At 39.2% G+C, this 18074-nt stretch overlaps 1 protein-coding gene across 2 annotated transcripts in view; it reads left to right on the top strand.

The window, feature by feature from the left end:
* Positions 1-18074, top strand: part of LRP6 (LDL receptor related protein 6) — a 123098-nt gene that overhangs the window by 6269 nt on the left and 98755 nt on the right. Inside the window, exons 1-2 of one of the 2 annotated variants that reach the window (XM_032446571.1) lie at positions 6143-6161; positions 7084-7477. Coding sequence is in view for 1 of the 2 variants with exons in the window: in XM_015870801.2 (XP_015726287.1) it covers positions 7084-7477 (394 nt within the window). In the remaining variant the exon portion in view is untranslated. Of the gene's footprint in view, positions 1-6142; positions 6162-7083; positions 7478-18074 lie in introns of those variants that run through there. The other variant, XM_015870801.2, reaches the window with a different exon arrangement.

Below are 18074 nucleotides of genomic sequence, written 5' to 3'. Positions count from 1 at the left end.
AGATGTGTTTGCATGAGTTCAGGAAGTTAAGGATATGTGGAAGGTGACTGAGAATTTCAGGTGTTTTTCCTTTCATTATTATTCTATCCAAACAGGGAGTAGAATTTTTGCTTGTGCTCGTAGTGTTAGCGTTACTTAAAATGTTAACGCTGCAGGAATCAAAGAATCTCTGTCTCACACAAACATTATAGAGTAGAAATATTAAAATTAAGAACAGTGGAAGAGTGGGAAAAAATTACCTGTAAATGTTTTAGTGATTCTTTTTATGTTCGTTTGGGAAATGCATTGCTGTTCTGGTGATTCAGAAACATAGCTGAGTCTCACCTTTACCTATATGGTAAATTGTTAATGTTCATAATTCTAGGGTTTTTGTTGTTATTGTTTGTGTGTTTATGGGTTCTTGTTAGTGGTGGGTTTTATATATGTTAGTTGTATATTAGTTGTATATTAGTTGTATATTAGTTGTATATTAGTTGTATATTAGTTGTATATTAGTTGTATTATTATACTTACTGACTATTTCAACTGGAATCACCATTTAATAGTCTGTACTACAATTGATGTGGTCTTAAGACTGTGTTTAAAATGCACTTTTGGTTTGAATTCCTTTTGGCTGATGGAAGTTTTAACTTCAAGCTTGTACTCCAAGTATTTTGTTTCCACTTTCTTCTCGTTTCTATTATGACAGATGCACTGATAATGCTGCTATTCACCAAGCTTAACCTGGGAAGCACAATCTGAAGTATCACCAGAGAGCAGATACGTTGTTTAATGAAAACTTTTAGAGGAGCAGCTATGGCATCGCTCTGGGGCAGTGATGCTGCCTCCCCTTTCCCATCAGTTGCATGTTTGTGGTGCAGCTGAGAGATACTGCTTGCTCTTGTGCTGCACTTAGTAGCGCTGACAACTTTCCTGTTTGGTCATCCAGATCTCCTCTCAGCTCTTCTCTGCTAAATTCTGAGGTTGTGCTTTGCTGCAGCTTCCTGATAGCACTTAAATTATTAAAAATAAAATAAAAAATTAAGGAGTATTTTGGTTTGGTTTTTGTTTAACCTGATGAAACATGCTTCAAGAAATATTAAGAAAAACACCATAGAGGCTGGGCATGCCAGCTGGGATAAATCACTGGCAAAGTTGTCTGAGGGTAGCTCAATGACTGTGAACTTTGTGTCAGTGTGGAAAATGTTGGTTTGAAGGTAGACCGGCGGTGCTGCTTGCTGTGTGGGTTTTTGCCTCTATGGGAGCTGTTAGAAGTCCAGGTGAATCCCCCAGCTGCTCTCAGCTGGATGTATATCCCCACAGAGTTGTGCTGCCCAGGCTGGACAACCATGTGGATTGCAATCATTCCAGGCTAGCAGCAGGCTTTGGAGTATTCTCATCAGCCTGGTACGTGTTCCAGGCATATGTTATGGTCCTCAGCTTCCCTTGGTGCTTTGAAATTGACTGCCTCTGTTACCCATCCCTGCATAGTGTCTATGTGTTCTAATTTAGTGGAGGGTCTTAAACGGATTACAGCCTTTGGACTGTGTCAGGAGTGATTTGATAAAAGCTTCTTGATTTTCTTACTTTTAGTAGCTCCATAGGAAATAATGATGGATATATTTCAGTATTATCTTATTTGTCTTCATATGGCTTCTAGTTTGAACTGCAAAATATTATCCCTATTCAGATGTAGGGCTCTAGTTGTTAAAGTGAGGCAAAATAAGATTTATTTTTTCTGCATGAGCAAAAGTACGTGCAGAAACATACTTTGCAAGCGGGAGATGCTCTGCAGCAGTGTATGTGTGGGTTAACGTCTTCATTTAACAGTTTATATTGAGGTGTTTCCAGTAAACTAGAGAAGTTTACTTCTGCAGTATCACACGATGTTCTGACAACTGTTAGAGAAACTGGAGGAGTGGCAAAGGGAGGTTATGAAGATGCTTGAAGAAGCAGGAAGTGTTTTGATGAGGTTCTTCAGATGTTAACGTGGATTGTGGTGCTACGTGGTCATACATCTATAAACCTTTTTCCTTTCTGGAGTCTGTAGTCCAAGGGGAGTGTGTTATGCTGCTGTCATATCACCTTTATTTGCTTGCCACTTTGGGTCTCCTCTTTAAAATCATAGCTTTATATGTGGCTGAAAGCAAAGGTCTGGCCAGGCAACATAGCTCTCCGTTCATCCTAGGCTGCTGTCAGCAGGACAAATTCAGCATATCAACCAAGTCTTGCCTGCATTGTCTTGGTCCCAACAGCTCCTGTCTGGCCAGAGTCCAGTAGAGACTTGTTGCGGAATCCAAGTGCCATTGCTGCTGTTTGGTGTCTTTGCTTTGGCACTGGTGTTCTCACTCTTCCCATCCATTGGCAAGCCTGCCTGTTCCTCTGACCTTCAGAGTTGTCACCTCCTTGGATGGCTTTAGGATGTGAAATATGCTTTAGGTCTTCTAAAGACCTTCTAAACTCCTCCATCAAGCTTGGGCTGCCTCAGGTTAATTTCCTCAAGTCTGGCTGCCTGCAATGTTTTGCAGCTATATTTGTGAGAGTAAGGAGGTTCAGACAGAGGAGAGCACTCCATTCACTGTACCTAAATGCTCACCTCCAAGAGAATTTGTTGTATGTTCTTTTATTGGCTATCTGTGAGACATCATGGGAAAGGGGAGGATTGTAGTACATACCAAGAATTTTCTGTACACAACAGATTTGAGGAAGTTGCAGCTAATGATCTTTGCTGGTTATCTGTACCTACTTCCTTGCTTTTCTTTCCCGTGTGGTCTGGTTGTGGGTGCATGTTTTTCCATCAAGGTGTCTGGCAAATTCCTTGTGCTTCCTGTGCCTTATCCAAGAGAGTGCATGGCTGTTTGGTGTGTCTCACCACTGTGTCTCCTTTCTTCCACTTGTCGTGTTTGTGTCCTAGTGTCAGTGAACTGTGTTAAGTACCTTCAAATGCTCAGATTTCTTCACCAATATGTGGAAGAGGGGGATTTTTTTTTCCAATCTGAAGACATCATCTTCCACTGTAACGACTATTAGCAGTGCCTTCCTGTCTGGATACTTCTTTCCATGCGTGAACATTTGCCCAGCATGACTGGCAGTGCTGGGATTCTGGTGGAGGTTGCCACAAACTACAGTGGACACCTCTAGTCTGGAAGGTCTTGTTCCTGAATTGGAGGTTCACAAACAACTGGTTCAGCTAATCTGTCAAAGATGATGTTATCCTGACTCACCCTGTTGTACTAGTATTTACATTTATCTGATTTCATTCGAGCTGATAACTGGCAAAAAATAGATGAGGAAGGAGTAAGGTGGCTTTCTGCTAGTTTAACTGCCTGCATTATCTTGCTGTGATGCTGTCTGAGTGCTAGTGCCAATGCAGAAGGGGGGCTGAAGACCTACAGTGGGAACTGGAGCTGAGGGGAAGGCTCTTGCTGCAGTCTCATCTGGATCAGGGCTGCCAGGAGGATGGGGGGATCTGCTTCCCTCTTAGCACCCTGTTGCTTGCCTCGTGTTCACTTCTGAGTCTGCTGAAACTCTTTTGAGGTGATTCAACTCACTAACCAAGGCAAACGTTTTGCTGATTTATTAAATTAGCTTGGGAGTGGGCCTTGTAGCTAGGCGAGGTGGAAGAACAGCATTGCCAAGGTTTGGAAATGCATTGAAAAAGGGGGGTGAGGAAAATGAATTGATGTTAATTGCCCTAACTAGGCTGAATTACCATGAGTACAAGAGAAATGAGCCTGTTGAAGATAACATTGATCTTGTGACACTAAGAGGTGTCATGGATCATTGGAAGTAGAAAAGGAGCAAACAGGAACTTACGGAACAGGCAACTGGACAAGTTGAAAGTATGACAGATTCTGATAGACTATAATTACCTCTCAATTGAAAAAGAAAAAAGAAACTTGAAGTGTTTTTTATCTGTTAAAATGATTATTTTTTTTAATTGGTTCACCACTTTACATCCTATGGGCTGTGGGATTTTTAAGCTACAGTTTTTGTTGTGGTTCAGATGTAACTTTTTGTGGGCTCTGAGCAAACATTTGTTCTTGCTGGCTGGTACAAACAAAAGCTATTTTGAAACCCTGGTTACTTTAGTTAGAAGAATAAACTACAGGTAAATCTCTCAGGTGGTAGATAACCTGGCAACTTTGCTGTGATTTCTGCTACTGATTGCTAAGGTGTTTTTCCTTTCCCTTTAAGTGTGAGTGCTTCTTTTCAATGTCTTATAGTTTGATGCAATTAAAATGCATATTTATGATGTAAAGAGAAAGGAAAAGAGAAACATATTAGAAGACTTCTTTTAAAAGAAAAAGAGGTACATTCAAATTGTATCTCTATCCCGTCATAGCTTAAAGTTTAAAATAGTTCCCTTGCTTTGAAAGTAGCTTCTCTTGGATTTCTTCCCCTAGGTTATTAGTATAGTTCCTGTCATTCAAGAAAGCATCTTTGGGTCCTGTACTCTGTTTAGAGCGAGTTATGTGGAGCAGGATGGAATCTTCTGCATTTCTCTTTGGCATTGCTGTTTCAGTCAAGTAAAAAGCAGAGAATTAACACTGCCAACTTCAATAATTAAATTTTATAGGATATTAGAGCCTTCATATTTTCTAGGAAGGGTTGGAGAGGTGGGGGAAATAACCTGTTTTTTATTATTTTGGTGATATGTATTTCATTCCTGAATGTTGCAACAAATTGGAAAGCTTAATATCCTCATTTGCCAGCCCTGTGGAATGTGTTACAAGTTGTGGCTTTGAATCAATCTGCATGAAGCTGCTCATCTGATGTGTAGCTGAGCTTCTTCTGAGCTGTCATTCAAATCACTGCTATCATTCATGAAAAGGATGTTTTCTCTGGCTGCTCCTCAGCCGGCTCTGAGCACCAGCAAGGAGTGAATAACCTATGCAAGGCAGCTGTGTTAGGCTCAGCAGTGCCTTCAGGCCTCAGTGATTACACTTGACATGCCTGGTGTTCCAATTCATTGCATGCTGTGTGCATGGGGACTCTTGCTCCGTGTTGTACATAATAATGGAGCCTGTACTCATTTGTGTGTGGATTTACCTTTTTTCAAATGCTGGGCATGCTGTCTTATTACAGCAAGCTCTGCCAGTTGGCTGCACACAGTACTATGGTGTGCTGGGTGACACTGAGCTGGCTATTAACTGGATCTTTTAAGTTACAGTTGTATGCAAGGTTTAAAAAGTAGGTGTTTATATTGCATATCTGTTTCTTACCACTTCCAATTTACTAAATAGCGTTTTTTGTTTGTTTGTATTTTCCTTGAAAATGCAGTCTTTGTAAGCAACCCACACTTAAAGGAAACTAATGTGATTTGGCTTAAATCTTTGGGGGATGGGAAACTATGCAGAGAAAGGAAGGTGATAGCAAAGTAAGGTAATAAACACACTTAATAAAAGGTTTCAGCTCTTTCATTTAAAGGTGTCTATTCTTTCTGCAGTGAATTATAATCTTTAAACTGAGTATTTTGCTGCACAATAAATATTTGCTTTCTGGAGCAGGGAATACAAATTGAATATTCCTGCAAAAAAGCACCTCCCTCAAGCTAGTCAGGTAGCTTTCCATCTGAAACTTCTAACATTTGACAGGAATCAATTTCAAGTCAGTGTTTCTGAATTCAGGCAGACTGAAAAATTTAGTTTTCAAAAAGGAGAGGGGAAAAAAAAAATTAGAAAAAGAAAGAAAATAGCTTCCAAACATCCAGCAGCATTTGTGTAAGTTTTGGAGTTGGAGGTACATTAAGGAACTTTTAAGTTGACTTGGCTGCTCCCAGTATGGCGCTGCCTTTGATAAACAGTTTTGCGGTAATGAGGGTAATAGTCTGATCTTGGAAACTAACTTTTGAGTTTTCTGTAGTGTGCTTTCATTAGTCATTAGTATTTCTAATTTCACTGTGAGTTTCTCATGTAAGAATTGCATCTGCTTTGGCAATGTAGCACTCAGCGTTTGGTTGTGCACATCACTGGCTATATAAATGCAGGCCTTTCTGTTAGGACATGCATCCTTCTAGGAATTCTAAATGCCTACCTGTACTGATGAGTAAATCTGGAGGATTTCTGTTAAATCTGGGTAGTGACAGCTAGACAAGCATATACAACATGCCAACTGTAATTTGTGTCTAGGTACTGCTGTGTGCCTCTGCTGCTACACTGTCCAGGGAAATGTAGGGAAAGGTAGGTATGCTTACTGATAGTGGTAAAAACTCTGTATTTTACTTCACCCTTTGTTGAACTAGGAATGAGTGGAATTTTCATAATGTTATAGCATGTGCTTAAGGACATGCTTAATTAAAAGGGTATGTTACCTTTAAAAACCAGACCTTTCTCATAGTTAGTTCTTACCATTAATTGTTGTTGGGTATTTATATGAAAAATGTACAGATCACACAAACTGATGCAGGAGGCAAGTAAAGAGTGGTTGAGCTGAGTTCTATAATACTTGCTGTAGTCTGTTTCTATGGGTGTATTTTTCTACCTACCTCTTCAAATTAGAACTGATGCTCAAAAACATCATTCCTCTCACACTGCACACTCATTGAATATTTGTATATCATATGTAAAAGGTACCTAAGATATATAATTTCAGAGTATTTACACAGGGACATCTTTGATGACCTGATGTGTATTATATTTTTATTGAATGTTGTGGAGTGTATATTAGCAAATTCTGGACAAAAAATATTGAATCTTTGCTCTGATGGGCAAGCACCGACTGCATGTAGAGCTACTATATCTTCATCTTTCATATTCTTATTTAAGTAGCCTCCTTTACAGAGTAGTGTCATTTGGGCACTTCAAACCTCCATTTTCTTTGTTCTTTGCCTTCTCCTTTAATCTAATTTTAATAATGCAGAACCCAGAATAACGAGCAGTGCATTACGAAGTTACCATCTTGAGTTGTAGTACTGTTGAAAGGCTTGGAGTCTGTCTTTTCGGTTAAACCATAAAATGTCTTCTTCCCCTCCTCTTTCTTCCCCCCTCCCCTTTGAATTGCTAGTTTCATGACAATGGCACATAAGGCCATAAGCTGTTTTTAACAGGAGTGTTGTTAACATGTCTATCTATCCCCCCTACCCCTTATTTCTCCCACTTCAAGCTGCCCCGCTGTTGCTGTATGCAAACCGCCGTGACCTGAGGCTGGTGGATGCTGCCAATGGGAAGGAGAACGCCACAGTAATCGTGGGTGGCCTTGAAGATGCAGCGGCAGTGGACTTTGTGTTCGTAAAGGGGTTGATATACTGGAGTGACGTGAGTGAAGAAGCCATTAAACGAACAGAATTCAATAAATCTGGGAGTGTACAAAACGTGGTCATTTCTGGACTTTTGTCACCTGATGGGCTGGCATGTGACTGGCTGGGAGAGAAATTATATTGGACAGATTCTGAAACAAATCGGATTGAAGTTTCTAATTTAGATGGATCACTGAGAAAAGTTTTATTTTGGCAAGAATTGGATCAACCCAGAGCAATTGCCTTAGATCCTGCAAGAGGGTAAGTCTTTGTTAAATGAAATGGTTTCAAACCTGAACACTTTCGCTGCTAGTTGCATGCTGAATGATTTTAAATAATTGGTGGTGCTGTGGTTGAATGTATTCTAACTCATTTTGTGTTATTTATTTCTCTATTGCTGTGATTTGAAAATAATTTATACTTCTGAAATTATGTTCATGTCAGCAAACAAGTAGAAGTCATCAGACGTTCAAGAATAGGAGAAGCTTATTTTGGCTGTAGTGAAGATGATGAACATAAACGTGGAAGTTCCAAGGTGAAAACAGATGTAATCTGCTTGAAAAAAAAAATCAAGTTGTCAGACTTGTGTCTCACTGCAGCATCAAGCTGGAGGTCTTTGTTCATCGCTAATATTTATGCTTCCTGAAAACAGCAGGGAAAAATAGACTACATTAATAACATTTTGGAGGACGTATTTTGACATGCTTTATCATCTAAGCAAAGTTTATAGGGAAGTTCATCATCTCACTCTACAGGGAACTTTTGGTTAAAAAAACCCTGTGTTTTGCATTAACCCATTCTAGAACAAGTTTAATTCTTCTAGTTTCAGTCTCTGTGTGTGACTTAAAGTATCGTCTTTTGGCTTTGTTCTTGGGAATGAGCTGTGGTTGCCAGTAATGAAAAATTCAGTGGCCTTTTTGGTGATACTTGTAAATGGTGACTTTGAGGTTACCAGCTGTGTGCACCTGTCGTGAGGTGACTGGCTCAGGAGTGTGAAAGATTAATGGAATATCCTTGATGTTGTGTAATCTTATTAATAGATCCTTATGAATCTGTATAGATATTTATACTATCCTTCCTCCCCCCCCCAATTTGTTTACTACTTATAAATCAGAGCTGATGATGGCATGGTTTCTACTAGATTCTAGGACCATTTAAGGGTACAAGAAAAGATGTATTCATGTATTCATGCCCATTCCACCCACCATCCCAAAGATGGGAGATAAAGGAGCAAAAATACAGTCAAAATGTTTTTGTTTTAACAGATAGAGAGACAGTGGTTCTTACTAGTTACGAATAACACTTGACAAGCCAGTTGGTCTTTTTGAGTATTTGTATTTTCCATGTACACATAGGAATATGTTCAGTGATCAAAACTAGGTGATTGTGTACTCTTGCAGTCTTTCAAAATACTTAAAGAGAAATTCCAATGAAAAGAGTGAAATAGATCAAAGGTAAAGAGAACTTTTCTTTTTCCATACTGATGATCTGTTAAATCAATAGGCACAAACATTTCAATATGTCTGCGGTTTGTTTTCTGATTGTTTGTTTGCTTTTATAAAAAAAAAAAAATTAAAAAATGCTGTAATTGAAGGAAGAGATTTTGTTTTCTTCTGTAAGCCAGTTTGTCAGCTGTTATTTGAAAAGTATGTTTTAGTGAGACAGGATGGTAATCCAGTGATATATCCACTTTGCCTTACCATACCGTTGATTAAAAAAACAAAAACAAAAATAGAACCAAACAACTGCGGTTTTTGTGTGCAGCTTTATGGCAGCAAGTATTTCTGCTTTTAATAAATATATTTCCCCTAGACTTTGACAACTGAATGGAAAGGTAACCTCAGTACAGGGGTATATTTGTTCCTTACATAAATAATTAAAGCACCAGACTGTACTTGTGTACACACCTCTAATATTTACACCTTTTTAGCCCTGTAAATATATTTAGATTACACACTGTTGTCTGGCAGGGATGAACCATAAAAATAGCTAATAAGATCTGAAACTTGGAAAAGCAAAATCCCTTTCATTTTCCTGCAGTTCAGTCCATCTCCTTTTATTCACAATTGATGATTATTCCAAAGAAAGATTTATGAGGTCTCACCGAGCCATTACATTATTTAGCAGCAAATTTTACAGTATGATTTTTTTCTCACAAGTTCAATTTTTATTTTTTTTTTTGTTAAAGTTCATTTGACAAACATAGTTAATCCAAAGTATTTCATAATCCAGTTGAATTAAATACCAGAATCTACATATATATTTGGGACTTGGTTAAATATGTATATTATTAAGGGATATGATTTAGCAGAGGGTGTTAGAGTTAGGGTACTATGGTTAGGCTGCGGTTGGACTTGATGATCTTTGAGTTCTTTTCCAACCTGGGTAATTCTATGATTCTATGATTATGCGCATCTATCTTACTGAAAACAGAGAATGCCTACTTTAAAATATAATGTGAAGAATAGTATTAGCTAGCACAAATATGCAGTAATGAATAGTATGTTCTCTAGGCAGTGTTTTGTGTAGGGAGAAAATGAAGATCTTTTCAGCAAGTTGTGAGCTGTAGGATACCTAGCCATCATTCTCTTAAAGTCTCTGCTCAGTACTGTTGTGGTAGTTCTGAGGAACATTGTGGTTCTCTTCCAGAGCATGCTTACAGCAGCAATAATGGTATTGAAGAGTAACTGGTGTGGGTAACCTTTGCCGCCACTGCCAAACCATCTGTTAATTGTGTGTGAGGTTGTATATGTAACTGTGAAATACCAGTGTAGAAATTGGACTTGCTGCCCATGTCTGTTTGCAATCACTAATACATTTACTAATGGAAAAAACTGCTCAATTCATAGTTGTGACACGGCCTCCAAGTCTGACATTTTACTCTGATATTTTCGTCTAAGAAGTCATCAGAATCTAAAATGTCTGTAGTCTTCTTACCGATCATCTCCTGTATATGTTTTTAGGTCTAAGCTTCTTATTTCTCTTCTTCATGGAGTGCAATTTATTTTATATTTTCCCATTTTGTCGTCTTGGCAGTCAATGAAATGTTGTGCGTGTACCAGGGGAGAGAAGCAACCTTAGATGAAGCAGGATCGGGGTGCTTCTTCAGCCTTCTTTTGCAGTGGATTGAGGATTTTCAGAGCTGTTTCAGGAAGGCTTCTGGATGCTTGTTGTCCTTTCTGAAGTTGTTTTTTACTGACTGGTGTTGAACATAATACCCTGTTAAGAAGATCAGTAACTGTGAATAACACATACACTTTGTTGTTAACTTTTGCCAGGGGAAAACCTGGTGATAGACTACCATGTGTGCAAAAGAGCAGCATGTTAGGAATTACTTGCATGAAAGTAGACCAAGTGACAAAGAGATTTTTCTACTTGTGTGTGTGTTTATAAACAAATAAAACATGCCATATGTATTCAGATTCTCAAGCAAGTACTGCGTGAAAATGCAGTATAGTAAATTTGTGCTGCTGTTTTTCGCATTTTATTAACTTTTACAGCCCTTTTGTCCTTAGGGAAGAATCTTCATGATCATCATGAAAGTTGTTCCCAAATTACTCTTTAGACAACTAGATGAGCTTTATTCTTAGGAAGCACTATCAAAACTTTTTTCTCACTTCTATGCGTATTGTTCACGAAAAGGAATTTTTAGTGCCTTCTAGAAGTGCTGACTAATTGCTTACTTTTCAGGACATGTTTTAAATCAATTGACTATAGAGTTACTTTAATTGTTCAGCTTCGTTGTAAAGCTTTCAGGTTGTAGAGGTTTTAAGTTAATGAATGGAATTAAGAGTACAAAAAGCCACAACACTTTTTATGACAGATGAAGTTGATTTCTGAAATGAAGTACTTTGTATGTTGGGTAAGATCTTCAGATTCAACAGGCAATCCTCCCCCAGATGACCTTTCTTATTTTTCTTCATCTAAAATGCTTTCAGGGAATATATATCCTCTCTTTTTATGGACCTGCTTATTTTTTTCCCTTTGATATCTAAAAGCTTGCACCTAAGTGCATTAAGCCCAAAATATTCTTGCAGTTGCCATAGAGGCCTTGAATCAATGCAACATAATGGAAAGATTTTTGGGAACATAGAATCACAAGGTTGGAAAGGACCTACATGATCATTTAGTCCAACTGTCCTCCCATTACAGTGTAGCTACAGCAAACCACTAAACCATATCTTGTAGCTCCTCATCCAGACGCTTCTTGAATGCTGCCAGGGACAGCGACTCCACCACCTCCCTGGGCAGCCATTCCAGTGCCTGACCGCTCTGAGAGGAAAAAATTCCCTCTTATGTCTAATTTAAACCTCTTCTGGTACACCTCGCGGCCATTTCCTCAGGTCCTGGGAGAAAAGGCCAAACCCCTCCTCATCACAACCTCCCTTCAGGAAGTTGTAGAGTGCAATGAGGTCTCCCCTGAGTCTCCTCCAGGCTAAACAATCCCAGCTCCCTGAGCCACTCATCATAAGACTTGTGCTCCAGATCCCTCGCCAGTTTTGTTGCCTTTCTCTGGACACGTTCCAGGGCCTCTTGTAGCCTTTCTTGTAGTGAGGAGCCGAAAACTGAACACAATACTCGAGATGTGGCCTCACCAGGGCTGAGTACAGGGGGATGATTCTCTCTGATGACCTCTCTGCTCCTGATAGCCACACTTTTTCTAATACAGGACAGGATGCTGTTGGCCACCTGGGCACAGTGTCGGCTCATTTTCAGCTGAGCATCAGCCAACACCCCCAGCTCCCTTTTCTCTTCACAGTCACCCAGCTACTCAACCCCAAGCCTATTGCTATGGGGTTATTGTAGCCAAAGTGCAGGACCTGGCACTTGGACTTGTTGAACCTCAGCCCAGCAATCTAGTGATCCAGACTATCCAGATCCCTCTGAAGGGCCTCCCTATCCTCAGGCAGTTTTACACTACCTTCCAACTTGGTGTCACCTGCAAACTTACTGAGGGTACATGCAATCCCCTCATCTAGGTCATCAATGAAGATACTAAACAAGATGGGCCCCAGTACCAACCCCTGGGGGACACCACTTGTAATGGGTTGCCAGCTGGACTTAACTCCATTAACCACTACCCACTGGGCATGTCCCTCTAGTCAGTTCCTTACCCAAAGGAGGGTATACCTGTCCAGGTCACCAGTTTCCCCAGGAGAATACTGTGAGAAACCATGTCAAAGGCTTTGCTGAAGTCTAGGTAGACTACATCAACTGCCTTTCTCTCATCTATCAGCCTGGTCACCCAGTCATAGAAGGAAATGAGGTTGGTCAAGCAAGACCTGCCTTTCATTAACTCATGCTGACTGGGCCTGGTCACCTGGCTGTCTTGCACATGCCCTGTGATCTCACCCAAGATGATTTGTTTGATTACTTCTCCTGCTACTGAGGTCAGGCTGACAGGCCTATAGTTCCCCAGATCCTCCTTACAGCCCTTGTAGATGGGAGTCACATCGGCAAGCCTCCAATCCTCCAGGACCTCTCCAGTTAACCAGGAGTGCTGGTAGATGGTGGAGAGCAGCTCAGCAATCACCCCCACCAGCTCCCTCAGCACCTGAGGGTGGAGCCCTTCTGGTTACATAGACTTGTAGCAGTCCAGGTGGAGGAGGAGCTCTTTAACTGTCTCCACCTGAATCACTGGGGGTGTATTCTGTGTTCCATCCCAGACTTTCAGATCAGGGCATAAAGTGCCCTGGGGACAACTGTTCTGTTCATTAGAGGCAGACATAAAGAATTTGTAACAAAATGTACTTGTGGCAAAGCAAGGAAATGAAATTGAACAATTATAATATTAGTTGTAGTGTCTTGCATATTATGGAAAAAACATTTTAGGAATGAAAAATTCACAGTTTCTTTTTAAAACTTCTTTTCCTTGTTGTTTACTTATGGGTCAACGTTATTTAAACTGGTACCTTAAAGGTACATTGCAATAATTGAATAACTGTACAGCCTTCTTCTTGCCTTCTCTTGCCTGATGCCACATCTTCTTTGAGCAGATTACATCTGGCTCAAAATCTTTTCAGTGCTCCTTTATTGCCACTGACATATTTCACAGGCAGCAGGCTAGTGCGCACTATTTAGTGCATAGCCTGTTCTGTGACAGGAAGAACTTTGAGGCTTTAAAGGTGATTTATATGAAAGGGTTGAGCTGATACGAAATCTGGACATTGTTGTGATGTTGACACAATTTATAAGGTGTATTTAATCTTCATCTAAATAAGCACCTTTAATCAGAGGATGCTGGTTGTAAATACAGTACTCTTAGTGGGTTTGTTCATTTTGTATTAATGTTGCGAGGATATTCAGGCTGTTGAGGTGGTATTTCTTTATGTATTTTTTTGTTTAAGACCAGATGAAAAGTGAATTCTGTTAACAGCTATATTTTGGTGACTTAGAAATGAAACTAACCCAAAAGATTGTAAAATAGTAGTGCGCTGGTTGTCCTGTTGACATTACATCAGGATTGTCTTGCCTTGGCTTTTGGGTTGTGTGTAACTCACGAAAGATGCAAGATGCAGCACCAGTGTCACTAGGTAATTCGATGATCCTAGTGCAGGTTCTGCTGGGTTTGTGCTGCAAAACCTGACAGCATATGGAGCCTTTGGGAGGACAGCATGGCAGTTGAAACAGCCTTGCTGTACCACAGCTATATCTGCTTCTGAAGCATAAGGCGGCCAGTTTTTAGCTCTTGGTCTTAATAAGGTGTTCATGGCTTTCAGGAGCAAAATGGGACAATATTCACTTATGGTATAAGTGTTCAATGCTAACACTTTCAGGTTTGTTTTTGTTTGTTTGTTTCAGTTTGAGCACCATTGACAGTCTGTTCATTTTTTTCTTTCAAAAAACTTTGCAAGGCTTATTGGAGATTTGGTGCATGAGATGCTGTCCTCCATTTGAGAAGGCATGACTTCATTGCACAGATCAAAATATGTATTTCATTCTCCTCTTCACTTTTTGCTTCCTCTGAAGGAGGAGGTGGAAGAAGGTAACCAGAAACCCACATATGTAAAACAGAGCGAAGGCATAGAGAGGTGACCTCTCTTGTAAATCTTGCTGTGCAGGTTTTAGATGTTGCTGCCACTGATTCTCTAGTCTCATCCTACTAACAGGGGTTTCCAAGAACTCAGGGTAACATAATCATTGGGATGTTTTCCTTAATTTTCAGGCATTTTACATAGTTTTCTCTATTCACGGAAGGAGATGGGAGTGATTTGGTCTGTTAGAAATCAAACTGAAGTACACACAGTTGATTTATGGAGGATCTTCATCTTATAGATTCAAATACCTTAAAATTGCAGATGGTTTTAACTCTATGCAAATTTGGAAATACTCTTTCATCTGTACCTCCTTTGTTCAACACTTGGGCTAGAAAACAAGATTGTGGACTGTGTCACTTGAGGGCTGGGCTTTAGTTTGCCTTCTGCCATCTCTGCAGTGAATAAACTAGTAGCATCTTGAAACACTGCTGAGTTTGTCAAAGCAGGGAGCTCACTGGCTTTTTTATTTTTCCCCTTAGTGTCTTTTGATTTGCACTTGTGCCTGTGAAACATGTGAATATGGTGTTTTATGGGATACTCTCTTGATGGTTTATTGTGGTCATATTCACAAAGATAATTTAGCCCACTAATAGTTACCTCAGTGTTAGAGTAATAATGGTGATAAAAATCAGTAAAATTTATGTGAGCTGGCCTAAAGTATCAGTGTATACTTCAGATGTCTGTATGCAGTGTTTGTTTAGTAAGCTAGAACTGAGCATTTGAACCAAGGTAGTAATTTCTGGTCTGCATGAATAACCTCTGGTAACTGGTCTTCGGGCATGCCTCTGTTTATCTGCAGTTTCAACCCCCACAATTATGACTTAGCATCTAAGTCTAGACTCTGAAGACCAAAAATTGTGAGCAAGCAAGTTTTCACCAATGACATTTTGAATGAAGCTTTATATTGAGTGAACACAAGGAAAGTTGTTTTTAAAATTATTAATTTTATACTTTGAGCAAGCATTACTAGCTAGCATGCTAATTAAAATGTTTGTTCACATACCTTTTAAAAATTAAAATGACCCTAAGACATCTTTTAATAACTATTAACAGGAACTCAAAGGGCTGTATTAATTTGCAGCAGAAAGTTGTAATCTGAAATCTTGTTTGTCCTATGTTCTAGCATTTAAGAAGTTCAAAACAGTGTTATTGATGGGGAAGCAGAATGTCTAGAAAGGAACATCCATGCAATTTCTGGGGAAGGGTCCGCAATAAAACTAAGTCTTCCTCTCTGACTTCCAGCCCCTAAAATACAACTTGCATAACTTAGGATTGTCTATTAGGAAATTATTTTCTTAGAGCAGAAACATAGTCTATCTTGGCTGTGGTAGATAACAGGAGTGTAGTAGTTTCTTGTCTTACAGCTAATGAGTCATCGTCTTCATAGGGTTGTGGGGTGTGGAGGTGGAAGGTGGAATGCTGGAGGAAAAAGTCTTAAGTTTTCTTCATTTAAAATCTGTATAAGATTGTTGTGCGTTTTCATTCCTGACGGTGTTTATTAGGAAGGACTGAAATGGGTTCACATGTAAAATTTTGTCCAAAATTTAGAAGGAGGTATTTGACTTGTATTGTAGAAAATGGAGGAAAAACTCAGCTTTTTTTTTTTTTTTTTAAAGGCAACTTTTTGTTGAAGATGATGATTGCTGTGTTTATCTTGTTGACGAAAAGATTGACTTATTGCTCATGTCTTGAAACCAGATCATAAATTCTCTTGCTAGCATGATTTGAATTAGATTGTTCTTTAAACTATGATTAACTTTGTCGTATATTAAAAAAATAGCACTCGGCTGTATAAAAGTTAGGCATGATTAACAAAAAGTCTTTAGAAGAACCATCTTTATTTGGCTCTGTTCCTGGAAAAAATAAGACTATCCCTGTGGAGGAAGATATTTCTGTACCGTCTTCTGTGTGCAATGGTCAGATAGAATGTCATGGGATTATATGTTGTAGTGAGGATGCTGAGGAAATCCAGCTTTTTATAGTGCAGCTAGTAAGAAAGGAAGATGTACTGGGGATGTAAAAATTGAGTGAGCCTAATCAAATACCTGAATACATGTTTATAGAATTTCTGCTTATAGATCCAAGGATAGGGAAAGATGGTGGACATTAGTCTGAATGCCCAGGTGTTGAATTGGGCATGTGTTTGAAAAGGTGCAATTCCACTCTGTCTATCTATAAAAGACCTGAAAATGACCCGAACAAAGCAAAAGAGTGCTCTGGGTTTTTGCTTGGTGCACAGAGAAAGAATGATTACTTTTAACTCCTTGGTGTGCTGCTGTAGCCTACCTGGTGAATTTCTAGTCTGTCAGTTTCTTCAGTAGACTGAGTTGTGGGTGCTTAATAATTAAGCAATAGGAAAATCTAAGCCTTGCTGTGTGTCCCTTCAGATGGATTAGTGACTCCATGCTGGCACTCTGGATTTTAAGTGGTGCCCTGTAAATGCATACGTAGTATATATTTGTGATGTCTGTGTAGTTAATTGTATCTTACAATTGAAACATGGTAGCTGTGTTGTACCTTAAAACTTAAACAGTAAACCCAGGATTGTTAAATTCTGCAAACTTTTCAACTTTCTTTTTCTCCTTGGACTAATGAATAGCATCACAAAGAAGCAGTAAAGCATTTTCTGGATCTTAATGCTTAATTAGGATCTTTCTACTACGTCTGTCTTCACAACTGCCAACATTCATTCTGGGTCTCTACGTCTCTGTCTCTCCTTGCTCTTCCCCCACCTCCTTTCCTTCCCTAGAGATGTTCAACACATACTTTAAATTTTTATTTCTCATGGGAGCCTTGTCGTTTCTCATTTTTACATCTTAATTCCATGTTTCAGCATAAAGAATTAAGTTTTCTCCGTCACTTCAAGTAAGAAATGGTAAAGATAAGAGATTATGCAACTGAGAGCACTGCTAAGTCTGAGCTCTTTTTTTCTGAATAAATCTTTGCAAGTGCAAAATTTATTTTTCCTATTTAAAGGATAAGTATTATCTCTGCTCTAGCAGGTTGTTAAATTACACTGAAATTAAACAAATCTGACTTGCAAACTATGTTCATGCAGTTCTCTTGCTGTGCATTGTAGTGATGCATTGAAATATCTCGGATTCTTAAGTAAAAGATCATTTCACTAAAAATGCCCGTGACAGGTAATAAAACTCAGAAAAACCTCAAGAGATTCATGTGATTTATAAAGCGGTGGACTTTACTAAGTCTTAAACTGTAAGGTGATTCTTCAAGAATGCTTTCAGGTGTGTAAAACAAACCTCATATCTGTCTTGCTGTAAATGCTTGAAAAGTAATGGAGCTCATGCAGATGGTAACAGTCCTGAGTTATCTGTTTTTGTTGGTTTGGGGAAAAGGAGGTAAGCTGCTGCTTCACCTCACCGTAAGATCTTTCCCAAATGTTCTGTTAACTGTGTAGTGTTACGTGTTGATTGTACTGTGTTTTCCCAATGAAACAATTTGTTGTTTTACTGTGGTAGCTTGACACATTATTTTAAACAGTATTCAATTCCATGTTTACTGTAGCCAGAAATGTTCTTTGGAGGCTCTGACTACAGATTTCTATCGACCCCCTGGGCGTGCATACAACCAGTTGCTTGACTGAGGGAGTAATTGAAGAGCACAGTGCTCAAGCCAGCTCACTGCTGCTTGGCTAAAGAGTCACTGGTGAAAACAGAAGTTTGTTTTGGTAAAGGTATGATCACTACTCATAACCACTAAATGCCTGAGTATTAGATAAATTACACAGTCCTAATGATCGTTTTATAGTAACAAACCGAATTTGGATTGAAAGAGAGGGATACTATGAAAGCATGAAAATA

The sequence above is a fragment of the Coturnix japonica genome, chromosome 1, assembly GCF_001577835.2.
Source record: "Coturnix japonica isolate 7356 chromosome 1, Coturnix japonica 2.1, whole genome shotgun sequence".
In the NCBI taxonomy this organism is placed as follows: Eukaryota; Metazoa; Chordata; class Aves; order Galliformes; family Phasianidae; genus Coturnix; species Coturnix japonica.
The sequence above is the reverse complement of the archived record's forward strand: the minus strand, read 5'-3'. Positions and strand labels throughout refer to the sequence as shown.